At 50.9% G+C, this 20,177-nt stretch overlaps 1 protein-coding gene across 2 annotated transcripts in view; it reads right to left on the bottom strand.

Moving 5' to 3' along the window:
- Nucleotides 1–20,177, bottom strand: part of TAF5 (TBP-associated factor 5) — a 139,340-nt gene that overhangs the window by 82,529 nt on the left and 36,634 nt on the right. For both annotated transcript variants that reach the window (XM_086813915.1, XM_086813913.1), the window contains 3 exons: nucleotides 15,049–15,105; nucleotides 14,884–14,971; nucleotides 14,690–14,796 (listed from right to left, as the gene is read on the bottom strand). In XM_086813915.1, coding sequence (XP_086670041.1) covers nucleotides 14,690–14,796; nucleotides 14,884–14,971; nucleotides 15,049–15,105 — 252 coding nt within the window. The remainder of the gene's footprint in view (nucleotides 1–14,689; nucleotides 14,797–14,883; nucleotides 14,972–15,048; nucleotides 15,106–20,177) is intronic.

Consider the following 20,177-nt stretch of genomic DNA (forward strand, 5'->3'; position numbering starts at 1 on the left):
TCAGCCTCCCTCGTGGTACTGTGTCAAAGGCCTTGCGGAAATCCACAAAGCAACAATATACTGTCCTCCCATGAGCTTTGTCCTTCTCGATGATGGCCCAAAGCGTGAAGATGTGATCCGGGGTAGAGTATCCCCTCTTGAACCCCACCTGTCCATGCGTGATGACTAATACAATGCTAAGACTCCCCATCTCATCTCACCGGGCACCCCCATGTCCTGTAGCCTCTGCATCAGCCTCCCTCGTGGTACTGTGTCAAAGGCCTTGCGGAAATCCACAAAGCAACAATATACTCTCCTCCCATGAGCTTTGTCCTTCTCGATGATGGCCCGAAGCGTGAAGATGTGATCCAGGGTAGAGTATCCCCTCCTGAACCCCGCCTGTCCATGCCCGATGCTGACATGTGTCTGCCCATTTGCTGAACTCATGCTCTAGTACCGATCCATACAGCTTGGCTAGCATGTGGCCAACCATGATGGTCCTATAGTTACAAGGAACCATAGGATCACTCGCTTTCAGGATCGGTACTATAGTATTTGCTGACCAACTGGCAGGGAAACCGTTGCAAAGGGCCCGATTGAATAGGTGGGCTAAGAGTGGCGCGAGCACATCCCTCGCATGCGAAAGGTGCTCTGCCACTAATCCATCATGATCCTGGGTTCGGCCATTGTGCAACCTGTCAATGGCGTGGTGGATCATGCTGACGGAGAAGAAGGTGGAGGAGGTGAGTCGGGTCTCTGGTGGTCGGGGGAGAGGTGGCTGTCCGGGTATCTGGTAGACCAAGGTAGCATAAGCATGCCATGTCTCTGGTGATGTAATAGGTGTCTGGGCTCCGGGTGTCTGGAAAACTCGTCACGCCTCCTTGCTGTCCTGTCCCAAGAAAAGATGGTACAACTCATGCTCCAACTTTGTGAGGTAGGCTCGCTTCTTCCTCCACACGAGGCGGTGAAAGATCACGTGCCCCTGGCGATGTGTACAGAGCCCTCGTGCTTCCCCTCGGATGAGGAAGGCACGGGTTTCCCGGCATTCATCATCGTACCAGCCTTTCCGCGGGACATTCTTGCTCGGAGGTGTAATGAATGGCTGAGTTTGAGGGAAGTACATGGTAGCTGGAGTGTCAAGGCGAACTGTGTCGTGAAGTCCTCCAGCGGTACATGTGGGTCCATGTCCTGCAGAGCACTGTACAAGTGGTTGGCGCAGCTGGATGCCGTCTCTCTGGTGAATGGTATCAAGGGTGTCTCTGGGGGCCGCTCGGTGGTGGCATCGGATCAAAGCGGCATGCAATGCTGAAGGAAAGGTATGCATGATCGGCAGCTACAGCGATGGGGCGAGGTGAGACTGTAAAAGACTGTATGTCTAGTATGAGAGATAATGGTCCCAGCATGGAGTCCACTGTACTCGCATCGGGTCTATCTGTCGTGGAGCGCGCTCTCGGCTGCCTGCTGTGTGCATGCTTATGTGAAAAGCATGTGAAGGCTCCTGAACATGGCCATCGAGCGAGGCCATTGAGTATGGCCAATCCGTGTGCTCCTCCTAGCTCCAGCAGATGATCTCCATAATCTGAACCTCCATGTCCTGGGAAGTCCTGTCAAGCCCCAACTCCTCTGGTGCTAGATCTCTGTACATGGGCTCATCACTCAAAAAAGGGCACCTGATGCTGTTTCGTACGCGCGTTGAAGTCACCTGCCAACAGTACATCTCCAATGTTAGAATAGTGCATGACATCCTCATAAAGTGGGAGGTATGGTGACTCGCCCTCTGCATGGGTGGCGTAGGTGGAGCCTTTGGGCGCGAAGTAGCATATGGCAACATAAATATCACGTGGCCGATCAGTATGTATGCGGATCCACATGAAACGGGCCTCATCTCTCCTCATGACTTGCACGACATGCTATAGCTCCTCCCTGTAAAGGACAGCAACCCCTCCAGATCCTCTAGTACCTCCACATGACCTTGCCTGAGGGCGGCAAGTGGAATCCCACCTGTAGCCTCTGACCTCTGGTAAGCGGGTGCCCGGGGCCTGTTGTGTCTCCGTATAAAGTACAATGTCTCTGCCTCTGAAAGTCTCCTCAAACATCCCACACATCTGTCCTCATCGCCCCATTGCAGTTCCACACTACAAATCTCAGGTGTGTCTCATAGGCTGCACCTTGTCATGGGCACCTTTCTGTGATGAACACACGACCATCTTTGTAAACCGCCCACTTACCCGCCTTGCGGGCCTCCAAGGCGGGCCTCTAGAATCCGCGGCATACATTCCCTCCGATATGCTACCTGGGCTGGTGTAAGATCGTCCTCAAGGTAGATTGTCTCCCTTGAGGGCTCTCCTCTTGGAGAGAAACCCTTGCCGTGTCTCTAGGTCCGTGAACTTGAGGTTAAGTGGCCGCTCCTTGGCAATGTCTTTCCCTACTCTCCATGCACCGACAATAATAGAGGTTTGGCCATTCCCATACGCCCACAAATGCCCTTGGCTGTTAGAAGTCATCTCTTGTCTTAATCAGACACCAGGGTCTCTGTTGTGGGTGTGCCCGCCCTGTATAGGTGTTTTATCATTTTTCCTCACTCCCCGTATTTTTTCCCCATTTTTCCCCATTTTTCCTTGGTGTGGGTGGATGCCACATGTTGGCAGGAGCCTCTGATGCTGGCCGACTGCACTTATGTGTTCCTGAAGACTGGCCGACTTGATCAGAGGAGGTCGTGCCACGTGGTATTTTTCTGCCGGCCGACTGGCTTTGCCCAGTCGTGGAGGGCTGGTGGCACTTCATGCGGTGGCCGACTGCATCCATGGGGCCATATAAATAGGCCCCATGATCCCCACTTTGTATTCATTCAGGTTTTCTCGGGATCTTGTGTATAGAGAAGAGTTTACACGCCTATCTCTCTGTCTTTCTTGTGCTGTCTATTTCTTGCACTCTACTTGCTCGTGGTGGTCTCAAGTTTGGTTATCATTTCCGCTGCGTATTTTGACATTGGCATCCTCCAACTGGCTATCCTTCTCCTTCCATCCCGCCTAGCGCACAGAGGTAGGAAAGAGTAAAGAGCAGATGGAGCGAAGTGGGTAGCGCGAAGAGAAGGGTGAAGCGAAGTGGGGCAGGGCGAAAAGAGAGAAGATGGCGAAGAGCAGTGTGGAGCAAAGTGGGCAGCGCGAAGAGAGAGAAGATGGCCACCTACGCGAGGCGCGATCGGCAGTGGGGTTGAGGGTCACGCCATATGAGAGAGAGAAATGAAATGAAATGATATATTAACGTCTTCAGAAGGCCAAAATGACCTATGAGACCAAAAAGGTTACAACAATTGGTGGATCTGATACAATGTCTGTGTAAGAAAAGCTAAAAACAACTAAACAACTAACTGAAACTGAAACAACTATGAGGAAAAGTACGGTACTAGGAGCTCCTAATGGATAACATCTGGGAGGAAAACTCCAGCAACAAAGGTAAGCATCATACACATCACTATCCAAAGATGTCTCTCATCGGTCGATGGCGGATATCCTCAATGTCCTCCATGGTGAGTACTCTGACTGGACGTCTCCCATGCCGTGCTAGTATGGTCCTGATCCTCTATTGTAGTCTCCGCCGGTGTCGAGATGGCCTCTCATCTTGGGGCGCCTGGACCGCCCCAGCTCTATAGCCCGATCAGTCAGTGTACCTCTGGTGGGCCTATACTTTGGGGCTAGCTGCAATGCCTGCTGGCCTGACTGCTCAATCTCTGGTTGAAAGAAGTCTGTAATGTGCCTCTGTAGGTGTCTCTCCCTCTCTGATCCCCTCCCTCTCAAGAGACCCTCTCTATGTCTAAGCAGCTCCAGCAAGTATAATCTGAGGCATCTCTGATCCTGGTATCTCATGACTCTAGAAAGTGGTCCGAAACCCTCTCTAAACAGGTAGTGAAAACGGCCTCGTATCTCATAATATACTGGACAGCTGACAAATCCTGGCCTCAGCTGGTACTCCTCTGAATCTGCCAATCTCAATCTCTAGCTGGTGTGAGGATGTGCGCATCTGACCAATAGCACACCGTACCCCATAAGAAAGATGAGTATCCATGTAGCTGGGTCTAATCACAAACCCATCCTCCGTGAGCTGGAGAAGATGATCTCTATAGAAAGCCATCTTCGTACCAAGCTCGTGTATCGGTTGTATCCATGTCGTCCTAGTGTCGAGCTGAGCCAAGTCCTCCCTGATAAGTCTGGTAATCTCTGCCCGTGTGAGAGAGAGGGAGGGTGCATCCAGGGAGTACTGAAATGGAGGTAGCCTGTCCATATTAAAGCCATGCAGTTGGAACCAAGCTGTCATCTGTGCTGTGATATAAGTCTTTGTATTGGAAGATCCTGTCACACAAATGCTCACACCGTATTTTGTATCCTGAGTTTCGTGAGTTTAGCAATCCACTTTAATACTTCAAACTTTAAATAGATGAGAGAGAGATATGAGAACTGTACACCAGATTGGGTCCCGAATTACCCACTGAAGGGCCCCCTATCCCGATAACGAGATAGTATTTGCTTCATTTCTTTAGAGAGAATGATTGTGGACTGTAGATAAGCCAAACGCAAGATCTCGGAGGATCGGAGAGCGGCTGATCCGTACACTGCTGTAGAAACACCTCAATGACTTGATCTCGAGCCTATGCACTCTTCCCAAGGGCATGAGGAAGGGCTGCACACCTGAGGCTCAAAGAAGAAGAAGGTGGACTGTTCTACACTATGTTAGAATGCTGAAAACACATATGAATGCTAGGTTACCTTCACCAGATGACTGCTGCATGTGTGGATGATGCATAGAAGGCTGGACACTGATGCAAACAACAGATTCAGGGCTGGAAACTGCTGTAGACTGAACCTTCAGGGCTGGAAATTGCTGTGGACAGAAACGCTGAAGTGTAGGGATGCTGAGGAACTGAAACGCAGACCTGTAGGGCTGCTGTGGACTGAAACGCATGAGCAAACAGAGGCTTGTAGGCTGCTGCTGTACGGCTGGAACAGAAACGCAGACTGCTGTATGGCTGCACCAAAAACGCAGAGAAGCTGCTGATTGCTGGCGTGGAACTGTGCTGAACTGTGGGCTGAATCTGGGCCTGAACTGTGTGCTGAATTCAGGGCTGAATGATGCTGAAGGCAGGCGCCTAGGGCTGGCTGAAGGGTTCTCAAGGGGCTGGAGAAGAAAGCTTATGGGCTCTAGGGCTGGATTAGTCTTGGGCTGAAAGCAAGGAGGAGGAGAGCTCTTAGCACAATGAAGACTGAATGAGAAAAGAGGCTCTAGGCAAGCCTATTTATTCTAACTGGAGATTGGTCATTTAATAAAGTTAATATTTATAAATGCCCAATAATGCAAATAATGATAAATAAATACTAATAAATATGGAAAAAATACCAGATAAATCCCAGTAAATTCCCTAAGGCTTTGGGGATGTTCTAAATGATGCACAAGCATATGAATGCATATTATGCAGGATGCAGAGTGCTTTCTGATGCAAACCCTAAGGCTTCTACTGACTCTACATGCATGAATGATTCTCTCCAAGTGGGTTAAGGGACTAGACTGACTGACTGACCCACTAAGGCTGAGGAATGACCTACGTAGCTCGTGCCTCCTTATCCTGGACTGAGGATGTACAATGGGGTCACGGCGCACGACAATTATCATCCTATTGGGTTCTAAATCTGTACAACTGTTGCACTTCTGATGATGAGCCATCTTGTCACCGTGCACTGAGTGCAGAGTGCATGTGACATTCCCTCCTGATTAGCTTGGCGGCAGGTTCATGGCTTCCAAGTAGTCCGCCAATAACTGGGGGTACTCCTGGAAGAACTCCTCGTCGAGCCATACGGCTTCGTGGGTGCCTCGATCTCGGAATTTCGTATAGAACGGACGAATCGGTCGATCGGAACCATGCTTCCATCGATGAAGAAGGATCTGCTCAGGCTCAATAACTTTTGCCTCGTCTACCACGTCTAGCTGCTGTTCATCTGAAACATCAAACACTTCTGGACCAACATATGGTTTTAGCCAAGAAACATGGAAAACATCATGCATTGTCCAACTGGCAGGCAACTTTAGAGTCTCTATCACAGGCAGAGGAGTGGATCTACAGCAGAGCAACCAACCTCGAGTGGAGGGGAGTTTTATGATGGGTGTGAGCAAATGGAGAGACCACTAGTGATGATGATCTCCCGCATGATCAGGAGTAAATCATCAGTACCACATGAGATAGTCCAGGCAGAGATGGGAGCCCCAATGACCATAGCCGAGGCCCTCTTCCAGACGGTCACTTTCATACATAGGCCATGGAGCCTCTCCAAGCACAGATATTCTAGACTCGCACTAGAGTTGTCCAGACAACTCGACCGCCTTCCGCCTTTACAGTACAGCCTGGACTCCCCCTTCCTGGACTTGAGGCGGAGTGAGCTCAACAAGATCATCAGGATGGATATCATTCAGCTACACATAGCACGCACATGGATCACACCAGCCGAGCCACTAAGGACGAAGATGGCTTTCTACCGAGAAAGAAAGAAAGAAAGATTTTTTTTGCGTCTTCTAAAGGCCAAAAAACGGCCTATGAGACAAAACCTGTGTACATTGTCATCATGTCTCAATGGAAATCAAATGGATACAAAATATAAAAAAAAGTACAAAGTACTCTATAATGTGGAGATAAATCACATACAGGGCTCTGGTTAACTACTGTGGGGTGGGTGGGAGGTACATGGACATTCACCTCCAGATGTGCTATTGGCCAGATCCGCACGTCTCCACATGAGCTGAGGATAGAGACCGGTCGATATGGAGCCGTCTCCCTTGCCCCTGAGGATCGGGTTTGCCAGCTCTGTCAACTAGAGCTAGAGACTAAGAAGCACTACATACGTCGATGCCCAGTGTACTACGAGATCCGGGGGCGCTTTCATTGCCTCTTCCGAGATGGATTTGGGCCATTGTCCAAAGTGATGGACTACTCAGACCAGCGTTGCCTTGGGCTTTTTCTCCTCGAGCTGCGGAGACACCAAGCCCGAATCCTACGCTCCAGACAGGGGGGACATGTCCGAGACACACGCCAGCACACCCTTACCGACTTCTTCAAAGCGGCAGTGACCCCGCGCACCGTTGACCACGAGTCAACTGGGCCCACACAACCACCTCGAGGAGTCACCTTGGACAGAGCTGGAGAGCTATGTAGAGCACAGCGTCCACGACCCGCTGGGCCACAGCCCCAGCCAAGACATTACCAGAGGATACAAGCGATATTGGCACGACCTCAGACCTTCAGCCTGTCTGTGCTGGATCGACCTAACTAGCACTAGAGTCCTCTATGCAATTATACTACGAGAGGGAGAGGGAGCGATTGAGACGAGCTGGACTTCCCTCCTCCTCAGCGACACGGCCACCACCATCACCGACACATGCATGGTACTCTGAGGTAGTCGAGTGGTTTGATGCACATGGCATACAGATGGACCATCTTCCCCCCCCCCCCCCCCCCCCCCCCCCCCCCCCCCCCCCCCCCCCCCCGTTTCAGTATAGCCTAGATTCCCCCTACCTTGATCTCTCAAGACAGGAGATCAACCGGATCATCCGGTTAGATCTACTCAGGCTACACATACACCAAACATGGGTGTCTCCGTCAGAGATTGGTAAGAAGTGAGAGTTCTACAGAGATCACTTCTTGAGACTCTCCGAGGATGGATTCTTTGAGATCCCGAGGTACATACAGATACGCATGTCACATGCTATGCGTATCACGATCGGCCACCTCAAGGTATCCTCCCACCGCCTCAAAGTAGAGACTGGCAAAGCTAGGCATATCCCACATGAGGAGAGGACATGCACAATATGCATCACAGGAGTAGTAGAGCATGAGGCCCATTACATGTTCAGTTTCCCGACTTACTATGAGATACAGGGGAGATTCCATTGCCTCTTCCGAGAGGGATTCGGACCACTCACATGGGTGATACAGTTTGAAGATCAGAGGTGCTTGGGCATGTACTTGATGGAGCTCAGACGACACAGGGATGTAGTGTTGAGGCAGGCATGCTGAGAGACAGCCCTAGCTCTGACAAGACACCTCACAGAGAGCCATCACAGATTTCTTTGTGGTACACACATCCACATCGGAATCCACTGCCCACAACACTTCATCTACTACGACATCAAAGCCCACCAACCGTACCAATGCTCCAGCTCCACACCCCAGAGGAGTTCTTAGCTAGAAAGCTCAATCCATTCTGCGAGCCAGACGTCCCTAACCCAGAGCATCAGGACCCTCCACCACACAGACAAATTTGTGAGGTTTTCTGCCAACATGACACGCTCCCATCACAGAGGCCTGACATTCACTCCACCATCAGATCGGTTCTAGCCGAGGCGGGTATCGTCATTAGCTGATCACTGTTAGCACATTCATTCCCAGTTTCTGCCCATGTCTGGTGTCCTTTTGGTCCCTTTTGCATGGCCCTTGATTGTGGGCTGGCCACCCTTATTTTATATATTTTTCTGGGATTTTTCCTAGTCTGGATGCCTTTTTCCCAATCGGCCAGCTTTTGCAGTTCCAGTCGGCCAGCTCTCCCCTCCTATAAATAGGTATGCTGGCCTCTCAGTTTTGTATCTTGCCTTGTCTATCTTTTGCTCCCTCACTTATGAGACTACTTCTGTCTCTTGCTTGGGACTGTATTGCTTCAATATATTCAGCATAGTTGCTCCATCTCTCTCTCTCTCTCTCTCTCTCTCTCTCTCTCTCTCTCTCTCTCTCTCTCTCTCTCTCTCTCTCGGACTCTCTATTCAGCGCACACTAGTGCTTATTTGCTTCCGCTCTGTGCACTCTTTCATGGTATCATTGCTCCCAGTTCAACGATTCCATCTGCTGCCCCAGATTCAGCCCTATTTACAGCCCCTAAACCTCTGCGTTTTTCTCAGATTTGCAGCCTTCTACTTGCTGCGTTTTGTGGACAGCTTCTGCTGATTGTTTTCCCTTCAGTTTGGCTTCATCGCTTACAGCCAGAAGGTAATATTTTCATCAGCGTTTCACTTCTACTTGGAGTTTGGATCTAGGCGGCCTGTTTTTTCAAGACAACATCCCCTCTTTGGCTGCGTTTTCCTCTCCGGTGGACATTCCTTTTTGCAAAGGGGGTATTGTGGTGGTTCGGGCTTTGGTGGCAGCCTTGGTACATGTGGTGGACACTTCTTCTTCTGAGATTGTGCGTTTTTTTCTTGAGGAGAGCCCAAGCTACAGTCCTTGTTGATGCCTTTCCCTCTTGCACCCTCTTACAGCATATTCCCAGGCCCTGTGTGGCTGCCTTTCCTCTCTATATCAAATATGCATTTTTTGCTTCCCTCTTCTGGTGGCCTCAAGGTTGGAGGTACAGTCGACAGAAGCTTCTGCGTTTTTTGCTACAGGAGGATTTTCGGGTGCTGTCCAGCCTCTTAGGGCTGCGTTTTGGTGGGAGGAAGGGACCTACATCAGCGTTTTTTGATTTGGACAGTTTTTTATCTTATGAGGTTTGGTCCTATTGGTTGGATCAATGATGACAGCTTCAGATTTGGCTCCCGTACCACTTTCTTGTTATTTCCTAGATGAGGTAGACAAGTTGGATGGTGGTAACTTTCAGTCATGGAAGTTGCAGGTTACTTCTATTCTCAGGGAGTATGGTTTGATGGAGTTTCTCCCGTACAAGAATCGGTGCTTGCCGGACCTTGCCTCTGCGGAGGATGTGTGTCAGTGGAGGAAGACTGACGGACAGATCTATGGCCTTCTCCTCCTGAATTGTCAGGATTCGGTTCTTCGACACTTCATCTATGCTCCTAATGATGGTTCTACTTTCTCTGTGTGGCAGTTGCTTTGTGACCTGTATGGTGATGCCAGTGATCGGCAGATGGTTTCTGCTTCTAGGTGCTATGCAGCCAGTGATCTTATGGATACTTCTTTTGGAGATGTTCTTGCAGCAAAGGATAGTGGGCTAGTTTTGCTCACGGCATCTGAGGAGTTTGTTTCTCATGTTGCCTTGCCTTCAGTTTCTGTGCATACTTCTCCTTGCCAGGATGATATCTCTGGTAATGCTTTTGAGAAAGATAGCGGGCTATCTTTCCTCACAGCTTCTAGGCGGGATTTGTCTCCTATTGCTTCGCCTTCGACTCTTTCTTCGTCAACCAGTGACCAGGATGTGTTGCTGGTCCCATTGCCTTCTATGGAGGAGCATGCTTCTACGCTGTGTGATGCTATCGAGGAGGCTACTACTACTTCAGTTGCCACTACTGTGAATGTTCCTCTTTCCCTTACTCCGTGTGAGGATTCTGGATTATGGTCAGGTGTGTCCGTGACCGTGCCTGGGGCACAGTGGTACTTCCAGGGATTGAAGGATTGGAATTTGGATTTGGTTGGGCCTGTGGAGTCCCAACATCAGTTTTTAGAGGGGGCAGTTGAGTTCTTACATCTGGCGATGCCGACCTTCAAGGAGGGTGCTATTGTACAACATTGGGCTACTCTTGGTACAGAGTTGGAGCAAATGGACTCTATTTCTTTTGAGGGTATTATCTTCTTGGAGCTACAGGCTTCTAGGGATTTCTGTAGCACTATGTTTACATTTGGGTTTGGCACCGATATTTGGAGCAGCACAACACAGCCTACATGGTTGTTTTCTTCTAGAGGAGTAGTGTACCTGGCAGCTTGTTCTGTTGCTTTTGTAGCTAAGTTGCTGTGGAGATTGCTTGTGGAGCTTTCCTAGTACCTGTTTGTTGCTGCATTCTTGTCTTTGACAGAGGACTTCTTTTTCGGCTTCTCGGAGTTTGTTCAGCATCTGGTGCTGAGAGGGGGTGTTAGTACATTCATCCCCAGTTTCTGCCCATGCCTAGTGTCCTTTTGGTCCCTTTTGCATGGCCCTTGATTGTGGGCTGGCCACCCTTATTTTATATATTTTTTTGGAATTTTTCCCAACCTAGATGCCTTTTTCCCAGTCGGCCAGCTTCAGATGTCCAGTCGGCTAGCTCTTCCCACCTATAAATAGGTGGGTTGGCCTCTCAGTTTTGTATCTTGCCTTGTCTATCTTTTGCTCCCTCACTTATGAGACTACTTTTGTCTCTTGCTTGGGACTGTATTGCTTCAGTATATTCAGCATAGTTTCTCCATATCTCTCTCTCTCTTGCACTCTCTGTTCAGCACACTCTAGTGCTTATTTGTCCGCTCTATGCACTCTTTCAATCACAGCATATCTCACTCTACACACGATCACCTGTTGATCACATGTACTGTCAGATGTTTTCGTTTTAGTTTTTCTTTCAATTTTCCATGGCCCAATATATCCATGGTACCATTGCATTACTTTTGGTCTCATAGGCCCTTGGGGTCTTCCATAGGTCATTTTGCTCTCTCTCTCCTCACGCCAGCTCAGTTTTACCACCTTGAGCACACAACGGCCCATGAGAGATGTATTAGGCTGATATGAGAGCTCTCTGCTCATGTACCTAGATCAGATTTTATAGTTCTAGATTTTTGTTATCTTTCTTTATTACTATTTTGTCCCCAGGATGATGTACCTCATGGATATGATGTAACCTTTTGGTCTCATAGGTCATTTTGGCCTTTTGAAGACGTTAATACAACTCTCTCTCTCTCTCTCTCCACTTTTGGTCTCATAGGTCATTTTGGCCTTTTGTAGACATTAATATAACTTTCTTTATTTCTTTCTTTCTCCCTCCCCTGCAAGTGTCCAATGACTTCATTATGAGCCTTGGATAGCTTCACTAGCACATGTCACATGCCATGTAGATTGCCATTGGCCAGCTCAGAGGTTCATCACACCATCTATCGGTCGTGTCTGGCAGGGCAGAGAGCATCCCTCGGGAGGCACAGGTATGCACAACCGAGGAGGTGGAGATAGAGGAGCATTGTAGATGCCCATCCTAATATGAGATTCGCAAGAGATTCCACTATTTTTTTCAAAATGGATTCGGCCCCCTCTCATGGTTATGCAGTACAATGCTTGGGTATGTACCTACACCATGCTGCAAACAATGCCCAAGATCAAATCCAGCAAGATGCTTTTCAGACCTCCATTGCAGACTTATATAGGCTACCTCAGCAAGAGATGAGTCAGCCCCACATGGACAAAGGGATATCACATGCCATCGACTAGCCAGAGCGTGAAACCGTTTGGCCGTATGCACCCACGAAATCACGAGAGAGAGAGAGAGAGAGAGAGAGAGAGAGAGAGAGAGAGAGAGAGAGAGAGAGAGAGAGAAATTAAATGAAATGAAATGATATATTAACGTCTTCAAAAGGCCAAAATGACCTATGAGACCAAAAAGGTTACAACAATTGGTGGATCTGATACAATGTCTGTGTAAGAAAAGCTAAAACAATTAAACAACTAACAAAAACTGAAACAACAACTATGAGGAAAAGTAAGGTACTAGGAGCTCCTAATGGATAACATCTGGGAAGGAAAACTCCAGCAACAAAGGTAAGCATCATATACATCACTATCCAAAGATGTCTCTCATTGGTCGATGGCCGATATCCTCAATGTCCTCCATGGTGAGTACTCTGACTGGACGTCTCCCATGCCATGCTAGTATGGTCTTGATCCTCTGTTGTAGTCTCCGCCGGTGTCGAGATGGGCCTCTCATCTTGGGGCGCCTGGACCGCCCCAGCTCTATAGCCCGATCAATCATTGTACCTCTGGTGCCGCTATACTTTGGGGCTAGCTGCAATGCCTGCTGACCTAACTGCTCAATCTCTAGTCGAAACAAGTCTGTGATCTGCCTCTGTAGGTCTCTCCCTCTCTGATCCCCTCCCTCTCAAGAGACTCTCTCTATGTCTACGTAGCTCCAGCAAGTATAATCCGAGGCATCTCTGATCCTGGTATCTCATGACTCTGGAAAGTGGTCTGAAACCCTCTCTGTACAGGCAGTGAAAATGGCCTCGTATCTCATAATATACTCGACAGTGACATATGTAATGTAACTCTGTCTCTGGCTCCATCTAGCACAACTGACAAATCCTGGCCTCAGCTGGTACTCCTCTGAATCTGTCAGTCTCAATCTCTAGCTGGTGTGAGGATGTGCGCATCTGACCAATAGCACACCGTACCCCATGAGAAAGATGAGTATCCATGTAGCTGGGTCTAATCACAAACCCATCCTCCGTGAGCTGGAGAAGATGATCTCTATAGAAAGCCATCTTCGTACCAAGCTCGTGTGTCGGCTGTATCCATGTCCTCCTAGTGTCCAGCTGAGTCAAGTCCTGCCTGATAAGTCTAGTAATCTCTGCCCATGTGAGAGAGAGGGAGGGTGCATCCAGGGAGTACTGAAATGGAGGTAGCCTGTCCATACTAAAGCCATGCATTGGAACCAAGCTATCATCTGTGCATACCAACATGATCCGTCTCCCTGTGATGCCAACTGTCGTGAAGACTCCAGGGCTACGCGAGCATATCTGTCTCTAGGGAGAACCCAAGTGCTATGTATAAAGGAGACTGATCGAGTGAGTGCCTCTACTACCAATGGGGGCGCAGCCATCTCTGCACGGATAATATCATGTGGTATGGAGGCCTTGGCCCTAATCATCCGGGAAATCATAGAAACCAAGGGCCTCTCCATACATCTCCATCCATCAGTGCTACCAGCTCGGCTGTGGTGATCCACTGAGGGTCCCAATCACTTCTGAGAGCCACAAACCCACCCACAGAGATACCAACCTTCCACCTATCAGTTGCAAATCCACAACAATCTCGGGCAACATGGACCACAGGAGGTGAACATCAGCATACCTCTGCGCTCAGTTAGGGAGGAGGATGATACTATTATTAGATGAGGTGTGCATTCCTCCCACCCCATTGTACATGACACATGTTCATAGATATTTCTTTTTAAGTCTTTCAGGTTTTTCCCATGGATCAAATCTCATGGAGCTATTGTATAACTCTTTGGTCTCATAGACCCTTGGGGTCTTTTGAGGTTTATAAGACCAGCAGTGATTTATAGTGCACCAGCTTAACCCCTCTTGCCTGGGGTTCCCTACATATCCTTTCGTCATGAAGGGCATAACCAACTAGATTTTTTCATATACTAGTTGGTTTATGCCCTTTCTTCATAAAGGGCATAATATTTTTTTGCCTCTATCCAAACTTTTCCAATGTTCACTTTCGCAAACAGCATACCTTGATTATTCGTCGTGATGATCTTTCTAGACAAGTCCATTACTAAGAAGACCAGCTGGGCCTATATTACTAAGAAGAGCAGCTTGGTGAGAAGCACATCCAGAAAAAGTTTCGATCAACCTCGCGTCTTTTGGAAAGAGCGGCTGATTCAAGTCTCCAATTTGGTGAAGAGAGCACAATAGCTTTCTTGTAGTGCACTAAATGGCACTAGGCACAATCCTTACAAGTCCAAAGGAAGTCATCTTGAGTCTGCATGAACTTCCATCTTTTTCACACTCAAAAATGGCAGGGTATGGCAGCGCCCCAAAGAGCTACCAGAGCCCATCACATATCGCGTTCTTTTCGAGCCCCGTCTAGACTGGTCCTGCTATAAACTCGCGGATATTCTTTCTTAAAAAAGGAAATAAATCTCTTTGCATAAACTAGCAGATATTCTTTCTCAAAAAAGGAAACAAATCTCTTTGCATAGCTTAATTAACATGATCAGTGATCACGAATTTTTTTCACAAAAAGAGGAGTTGACTTAACGGAAAATAGCTTACCCCCCATCTTATCTCCTTTGTATTTACTTCATTGACAGCTTCTTGAGGTTTCCCAAGCAGGGAGCCCATATCCTCTTCAGACCAGGAAGTTGGCTGCCCCGAAGAAACTGGAGTTTAAAAGGCAAATCTTTTCAAAACACTGAGTGTGCCACATACAATCAGCAAAATTAAGTAAATTAGCCCAAGACCAATACCTTGTAGATTGATGCGCTCGTTAACAATCCCAAGCATCAATGAGGAATCCGTATTATGCAGGTATTGTAAAAGTAGATCAAAAGAATACTGAAAGAAGAAACCAATCATCAAAAAATCAAGGCAACATTCTTATGCACTCATGGTCTCCATGTGATCATGCATACCTGACACATTTTTATATTGACTTTATTCTCCCGCAACGAGCGGGCAAGCTCCATTTCCTGCAGTATTCACACCCAAGAAAACACCATTAAAAAAAAGGGAGCATTGCCAATGGAAATTGAAACGCCATGTTATGTCCCCAAAAGGCATATCTAGACCACTAATATTGATGAGGTTGGACTAATGCTAACAAGTAGCATCTAATCTCCGTTTGGGTGGTAGCAAGTTGACTCTCAATCAGCAAGTGGTTTCGCTCGCTGAAGCTCCCCGCCTCACCCTGCTCTGCGCACCGTCGCTCCCCCCCCCCCTCCTCGCGCCTGTTTGCTTTCCGCCCCCCGCTTGCTTCCCTCTGCTCGCCGCTGCGCCCCCCCTCTCCTTCTTCGCTGCTGCGCCGCCCCCCCTCCTTCCTCGCCGCTGCCCCCCCTCTTCGCCATTTCGCCACTCTCCCCCCGCTGCCGCCTGTTCGCCTCACCCCCCCGCTGCCGCCTGTTCCCCCCCGCTGCCGCCTGTTCGCCTTCCCCCCCCCCGCTGTCGCCTGTTGCCATCCCCCCCCCCGCTGCCGCCTGGTCGCCCCCCCGCCTTTCCGCCTGCTCTCGCCGCCTCCTATCAGCAGCGCCCCGCCTCCCTCCTCCTCCTCGCGTTGTCGCCGCCCCCCCCCTCTGGGCCTTTCCTCTTTTCGCCGCCCCCCCCTTCCCTGCTTCTCACCCCTTGGGGGTTTTTGTGTTTTTTCCCTCTTCGTCTTCCATCCTTCCGCCTCTTGGTGTGCAGCCCGCTTCTTGCAGGTTTTCCGCTTTCGCCTCGCCTTCGCTTGAGCTTCAGACTCTGATGGAGACTCCTCCCGCCTCGTCTCAGAGGGACTCTTCCGCAGCCCCCTCGCCCGCCTCCGAGGTCCTCCCCATCAGGCTTTCTCTTTCGCCGGAAGAGGAAGCGAGCCTCACCGCAGAGGTGGAACGCCTTCAGGCTCACTCCACCATCTGCCGTATAGTCGGCACTCGCCCCAGCAGAGGGGAGATCAGGGATCTACTTCAGGCTCGCCTTCTTGCAGATGTGGGCAAGATCCTTGATGTACAGCTCTTGGGCCGGGGACATTATCAGATCGAGTTCGAGGCCGCCCAGAGCGTTGCCAAGGTCATTGCCATGAGTCCTCTGGATATCAGGGGTGCTCGGGCTTTCTTCAGGCCTTGGCAGCATGGATTTGACCCAGCTGCGGCGGAGCAGGGAGAGCGCCTCTTCCACATTACAGTTTGTTTCCCTGGTCTCCGCCGGGAGTATCTTCCGCTCCTCTCCAGGCTCGGAGCACTGGTGGGCTCGGTTCTTGAGACGGGCCCCTCAGCAGCTTCAGTGGTGGCCAGAGCAGCTGGGCTACCTTCGGTCAGAGTGTTAGTATCTGACATCTCCTCCCTTCCTAAGGTCATTCAGCTACCTAGGATAGGGGGGGGGTGGATAGATCAGAGAGTGGAGTTCTCGGGGCTCCCGAACCAGTGCTTCATTTGCAGGCAGGTCGGTCATTTGGCCAAGGCCTGCCCTCGCAGGAGACCTCGGCCCTCACCACAGCAGCAGGCCACGGATGGCCCGCCCACAGATTCGGCTCGGCAGGCTGCCTCAGGGACACCTGCTCAGGCCACAGAGACCTCGGAGTGGCAGCCTGGACAGGGGCGCCGTCGAGGGAGACAGCCACCGCAGCACGCCCAGGTACCGCTGCAGCAGCAGCCACAGTCTCAGCCTCACTGGGTTCCCGTGAGGAACAGATTTGCTCCCCTTCAGGAGGAGACCCCTGCAGCGACCGAGGACCAGGAGATGCCAGCTCCCCCTCCTTCACCTCCTCCACACCCATCCCCTCCCACCGCCTCGCTTCCACCATCGCCTCCTCCCGCCCCCGCTCCGGTCTCGGCAGCGGCTCCCTCTCCTCCTCCCTCGCCTCCCCCTCCTCCCCCTCCGCCCGCCTCGCCTTCCCGGGAGGTCCTGGCAGCTCCCTGGCGCTCACCTGCAGTCCGGAGGGCGCTGAGCACTGACCTCGCTCGAGCATCACAGAGGAGACCTATGCCGATTAGGGCCTCACGGATTTCTTCTATTCGTAGTCGGCTGAGTCGCCTCGGCATTCGACAGCGCTCGGCGGCGTTTGATTATACCTTCACACGGCTTTTTGGAGCAGAGGGCCCCCATGAGCCAGCACCCATCCGAGTGCATGTAGTGATACCTCCGGCCCGCGGGGAGGAGGCACTAGACTCAGCAGTGGCCTTCTCGTTCCCTCTATGTGGACCTTGTGACCGGGAGTGGACTCTAGAGCTCGCTCTCAGCACGTTGAAGACTCAGGCAGTTGAGTTTTCACATCACATGAGCGATTTGGAGGTTACAGATGTGCTAGGCCGACTTTGGGAGTTGGCTCATTTTGTCTTGGATCCCGAGGGTGTGGATTCATCCGGGATTCGACATTTGGTCGTGCGCATAGTTGCAGATTTGGCGCGCGACCCAGGATATGTGAGCATTCACGAGGTTACTATGTCAGAGCAGGAGGCAGTCGCCATGGGTCACAGCCACTGGCGCCTGATCCGGGATTCTTGCAGTACACCGGGTGGGCAGACTCGCAGCCGTTCGGATGGGGACTACTCTCCATCCAAGCCGCTTGCGAAGGCCCGCCGTACGGCTGAGACAGCATCCACCTCAGTAGGACATCCATGAGGATCATCTCATGGAATGTACAGGGCCTTGGCGGAGCACACTTTATACGCTATCGAGGCTGCTTGAGGCAGGAGCTACAGAGATGTCTGGTTGGTGGCAGCATTGACATTCTGATGATGCAGGAGCACCACTTGGGTGAGAGCAGGATCCGGAGATATGGTTCGGTGATGCCTGGTAGATGGGACACTTTCTGGTCTGCAGGGTTTGGTCCGTTGGGTGGACAGGGAGGAGTATGCATGGTTATTGCAGATGCATGGCGGCAGGCCATTGTGGACCGAGGGATCATTGTGCCTGGTAGAGCACAGTATGTCATTCTGAGGATGCATGATGAGCTATTGGGTGTGCTCAACATCTATGCGCCCAATCATGCTAGTGCCAGAGCAGAGTTCTGGACTCAGGTTACAGATGCATTGCCAGAGGCCGCACATTGGTGTGTTGGGGGAGACTTCAACATGCTTGAGGACCCGGCAGATAGGGTGGGAGGCAGTCATGTTACAGTGCACGGCACGGAGCTTGCAGCTTGGGACCGGTTTTGTATGACACTGAGGATCACTGATGCATGGCAGCATGGGGCTTTCTCCCGGTCTCAGGACAGTCTTAGTTTCTCTCGGTCGGATCGCCGGCAGGGAGGGACTAATCTATCTCGGATTGATCGCTTTTATGTGGGCGATTGGTTGGGGGAGCGAGGGGGCTCCGTCGGCATTCTTGCTGGCACCTCATTTTCAGATCATGCGCCAGTTATACTGACTTTGGAGGAGGGGACACGGGAGCCCAGCTTGCAGTTGAGGATCCCAGAGAGGGTACTTGCAGACCCCAGTCTCGCTGAGGACATTGAGAGGATCTGGCATGATAGTCAGTGCTCTGACCAGGATGCAGCGGGCCAGTGTGCCCAGGGACTCATTGATCTTAGCTCTTTTCTACACGCTGCAGCTTTGACACGACTGGGAGAGATTCGCGAGCGGGAGCAACGGCTGAGACGCAGCCTTGCTTCGCTACAGCGCCTTCAGGAGCAGCAGCCTGCATGTGAGTGGGTGGCGTCCCAGCTGAGCCAGGCACGCCAGGAGGTTAGAGAGGCAGAGGAGCAGAGACATGAGTTTTACTATCGTCGTCAGGCCTCTCAGTGGACGCAGCTTGGTGATAGAGTGACTGGGGAGTTTTTTGAGATCACTGGACCCCGTCATGCGCGAGCAGGGGTTCGCCAGCTTGCTAGACCGGATGGATCGATAGCTACTGAGCTCGGGGAGATCAGAGCCATTGCCACTGCTTTTTATCGTGACTTGCTTTCAGCGGAGCCAGCCACTGAGGATCGAGATGTATGCAGACAGACTGTGTGGGCCCATGTGCAGAGGAGGGTCACAGACCATATGCGCACAGTTCTAGGTGCGCCTCTGTCAGAGATTGAGCTTGCCGAGGCCTTGAGGGTCCTGCCGCGACATAGTTGCCCGGGGAGGACGGACTGACGCCGGCCTTTTTTATGCGCTACTGGGACCTTTTGGGGCCAGGCCTCCGCAAGGGCTTTCAGCATGTTTTGGACACTGGGGTGATGCCGCAGAGCTTTTCAGAGGGCTTGATCTATCTTATCCCCAAGGGGGAGGGAGTATCGGATGACATTCGGCATTGGAGGCCTATTACGATCCTCAATACTGTATACAAGGTCTTGGCAAAGGCCTTGAGTTTGAGGATCCAGCCCTTCCTGGGGGAGTTGATTCATGCTACTCAGACAGGATTTGTCAAGGAGCGCAGTATCCTTGACAACATCTTTACTTTCTGGGAGGCGACGGCCCGAGCTAGGTTTCTTGGCGAGGACTTGGTCGTGATGCTTCTCGATTTTGAGAAGGCATACGATAGAGTTGATTGGGGATTCTTAGAGGGCACTATGCTACGCCTGGGCTTTGAGCCAGGATGGATCAGAGGGGTGGCAGCTTTGTATTCCACAGCTCGCAGCCAGGTGCTGATTGCAGGAGGTCGGGGGCCGAGTTTTGAGCTGACCAGATCAGTCCGTCAGGGGTGTCCTCTCGCCCCTTTCCTTTTTCTCTTTTTTGCGGAGGCTATGAGTATGTATTTGACGGCAGAGGAGGTTGGTTTGAGAGGACTTCAGCTCCCAGTCCGGGGGGAGGATTTGCTTGATGCTGAGTTTGCAGACGACACGGGCTTATTTTTGCATGGCCAAGAGGCCAATCTTATTCGGGCAGAGCAGTCGCTCCAGGTTTTTAGTGCAGCTTCGGGAGCATTGATCAATTGGCGCAAGACAGTGGCCTTTTGGATCAGTAGTGCTCCCACTCCGGCATGGAGTCCGGACCCCGGTTTTAGATGGATTCCTCCCGGCACAGCAGTGCGGTATTTGGGATGCCAGATTGGCCTCGATTTGTCACCTGAGCAGCAGATTGCCCCGCTTCTTCTGAGCATTCGGAAGAAGCTATTGTATTGGAGTACAGCTCGACTATCCTTGGCT

This window comes from Cibotium barometz, chromosome 19 (assembly GCF_041138505.1).
Source record: "Cibotium barometz isolate CiBa-2024 chromosome 19, ASM4113850v1, whole genome shotgun sequence".
Taxonomy (NCBI): domain Eukaryota; kingdom Viridiplantae; phylum Streptophyta; class Polypodiopsida; order Cyatheales; family Cibotiaceae; genus Cibotium; species Cibotium barometz.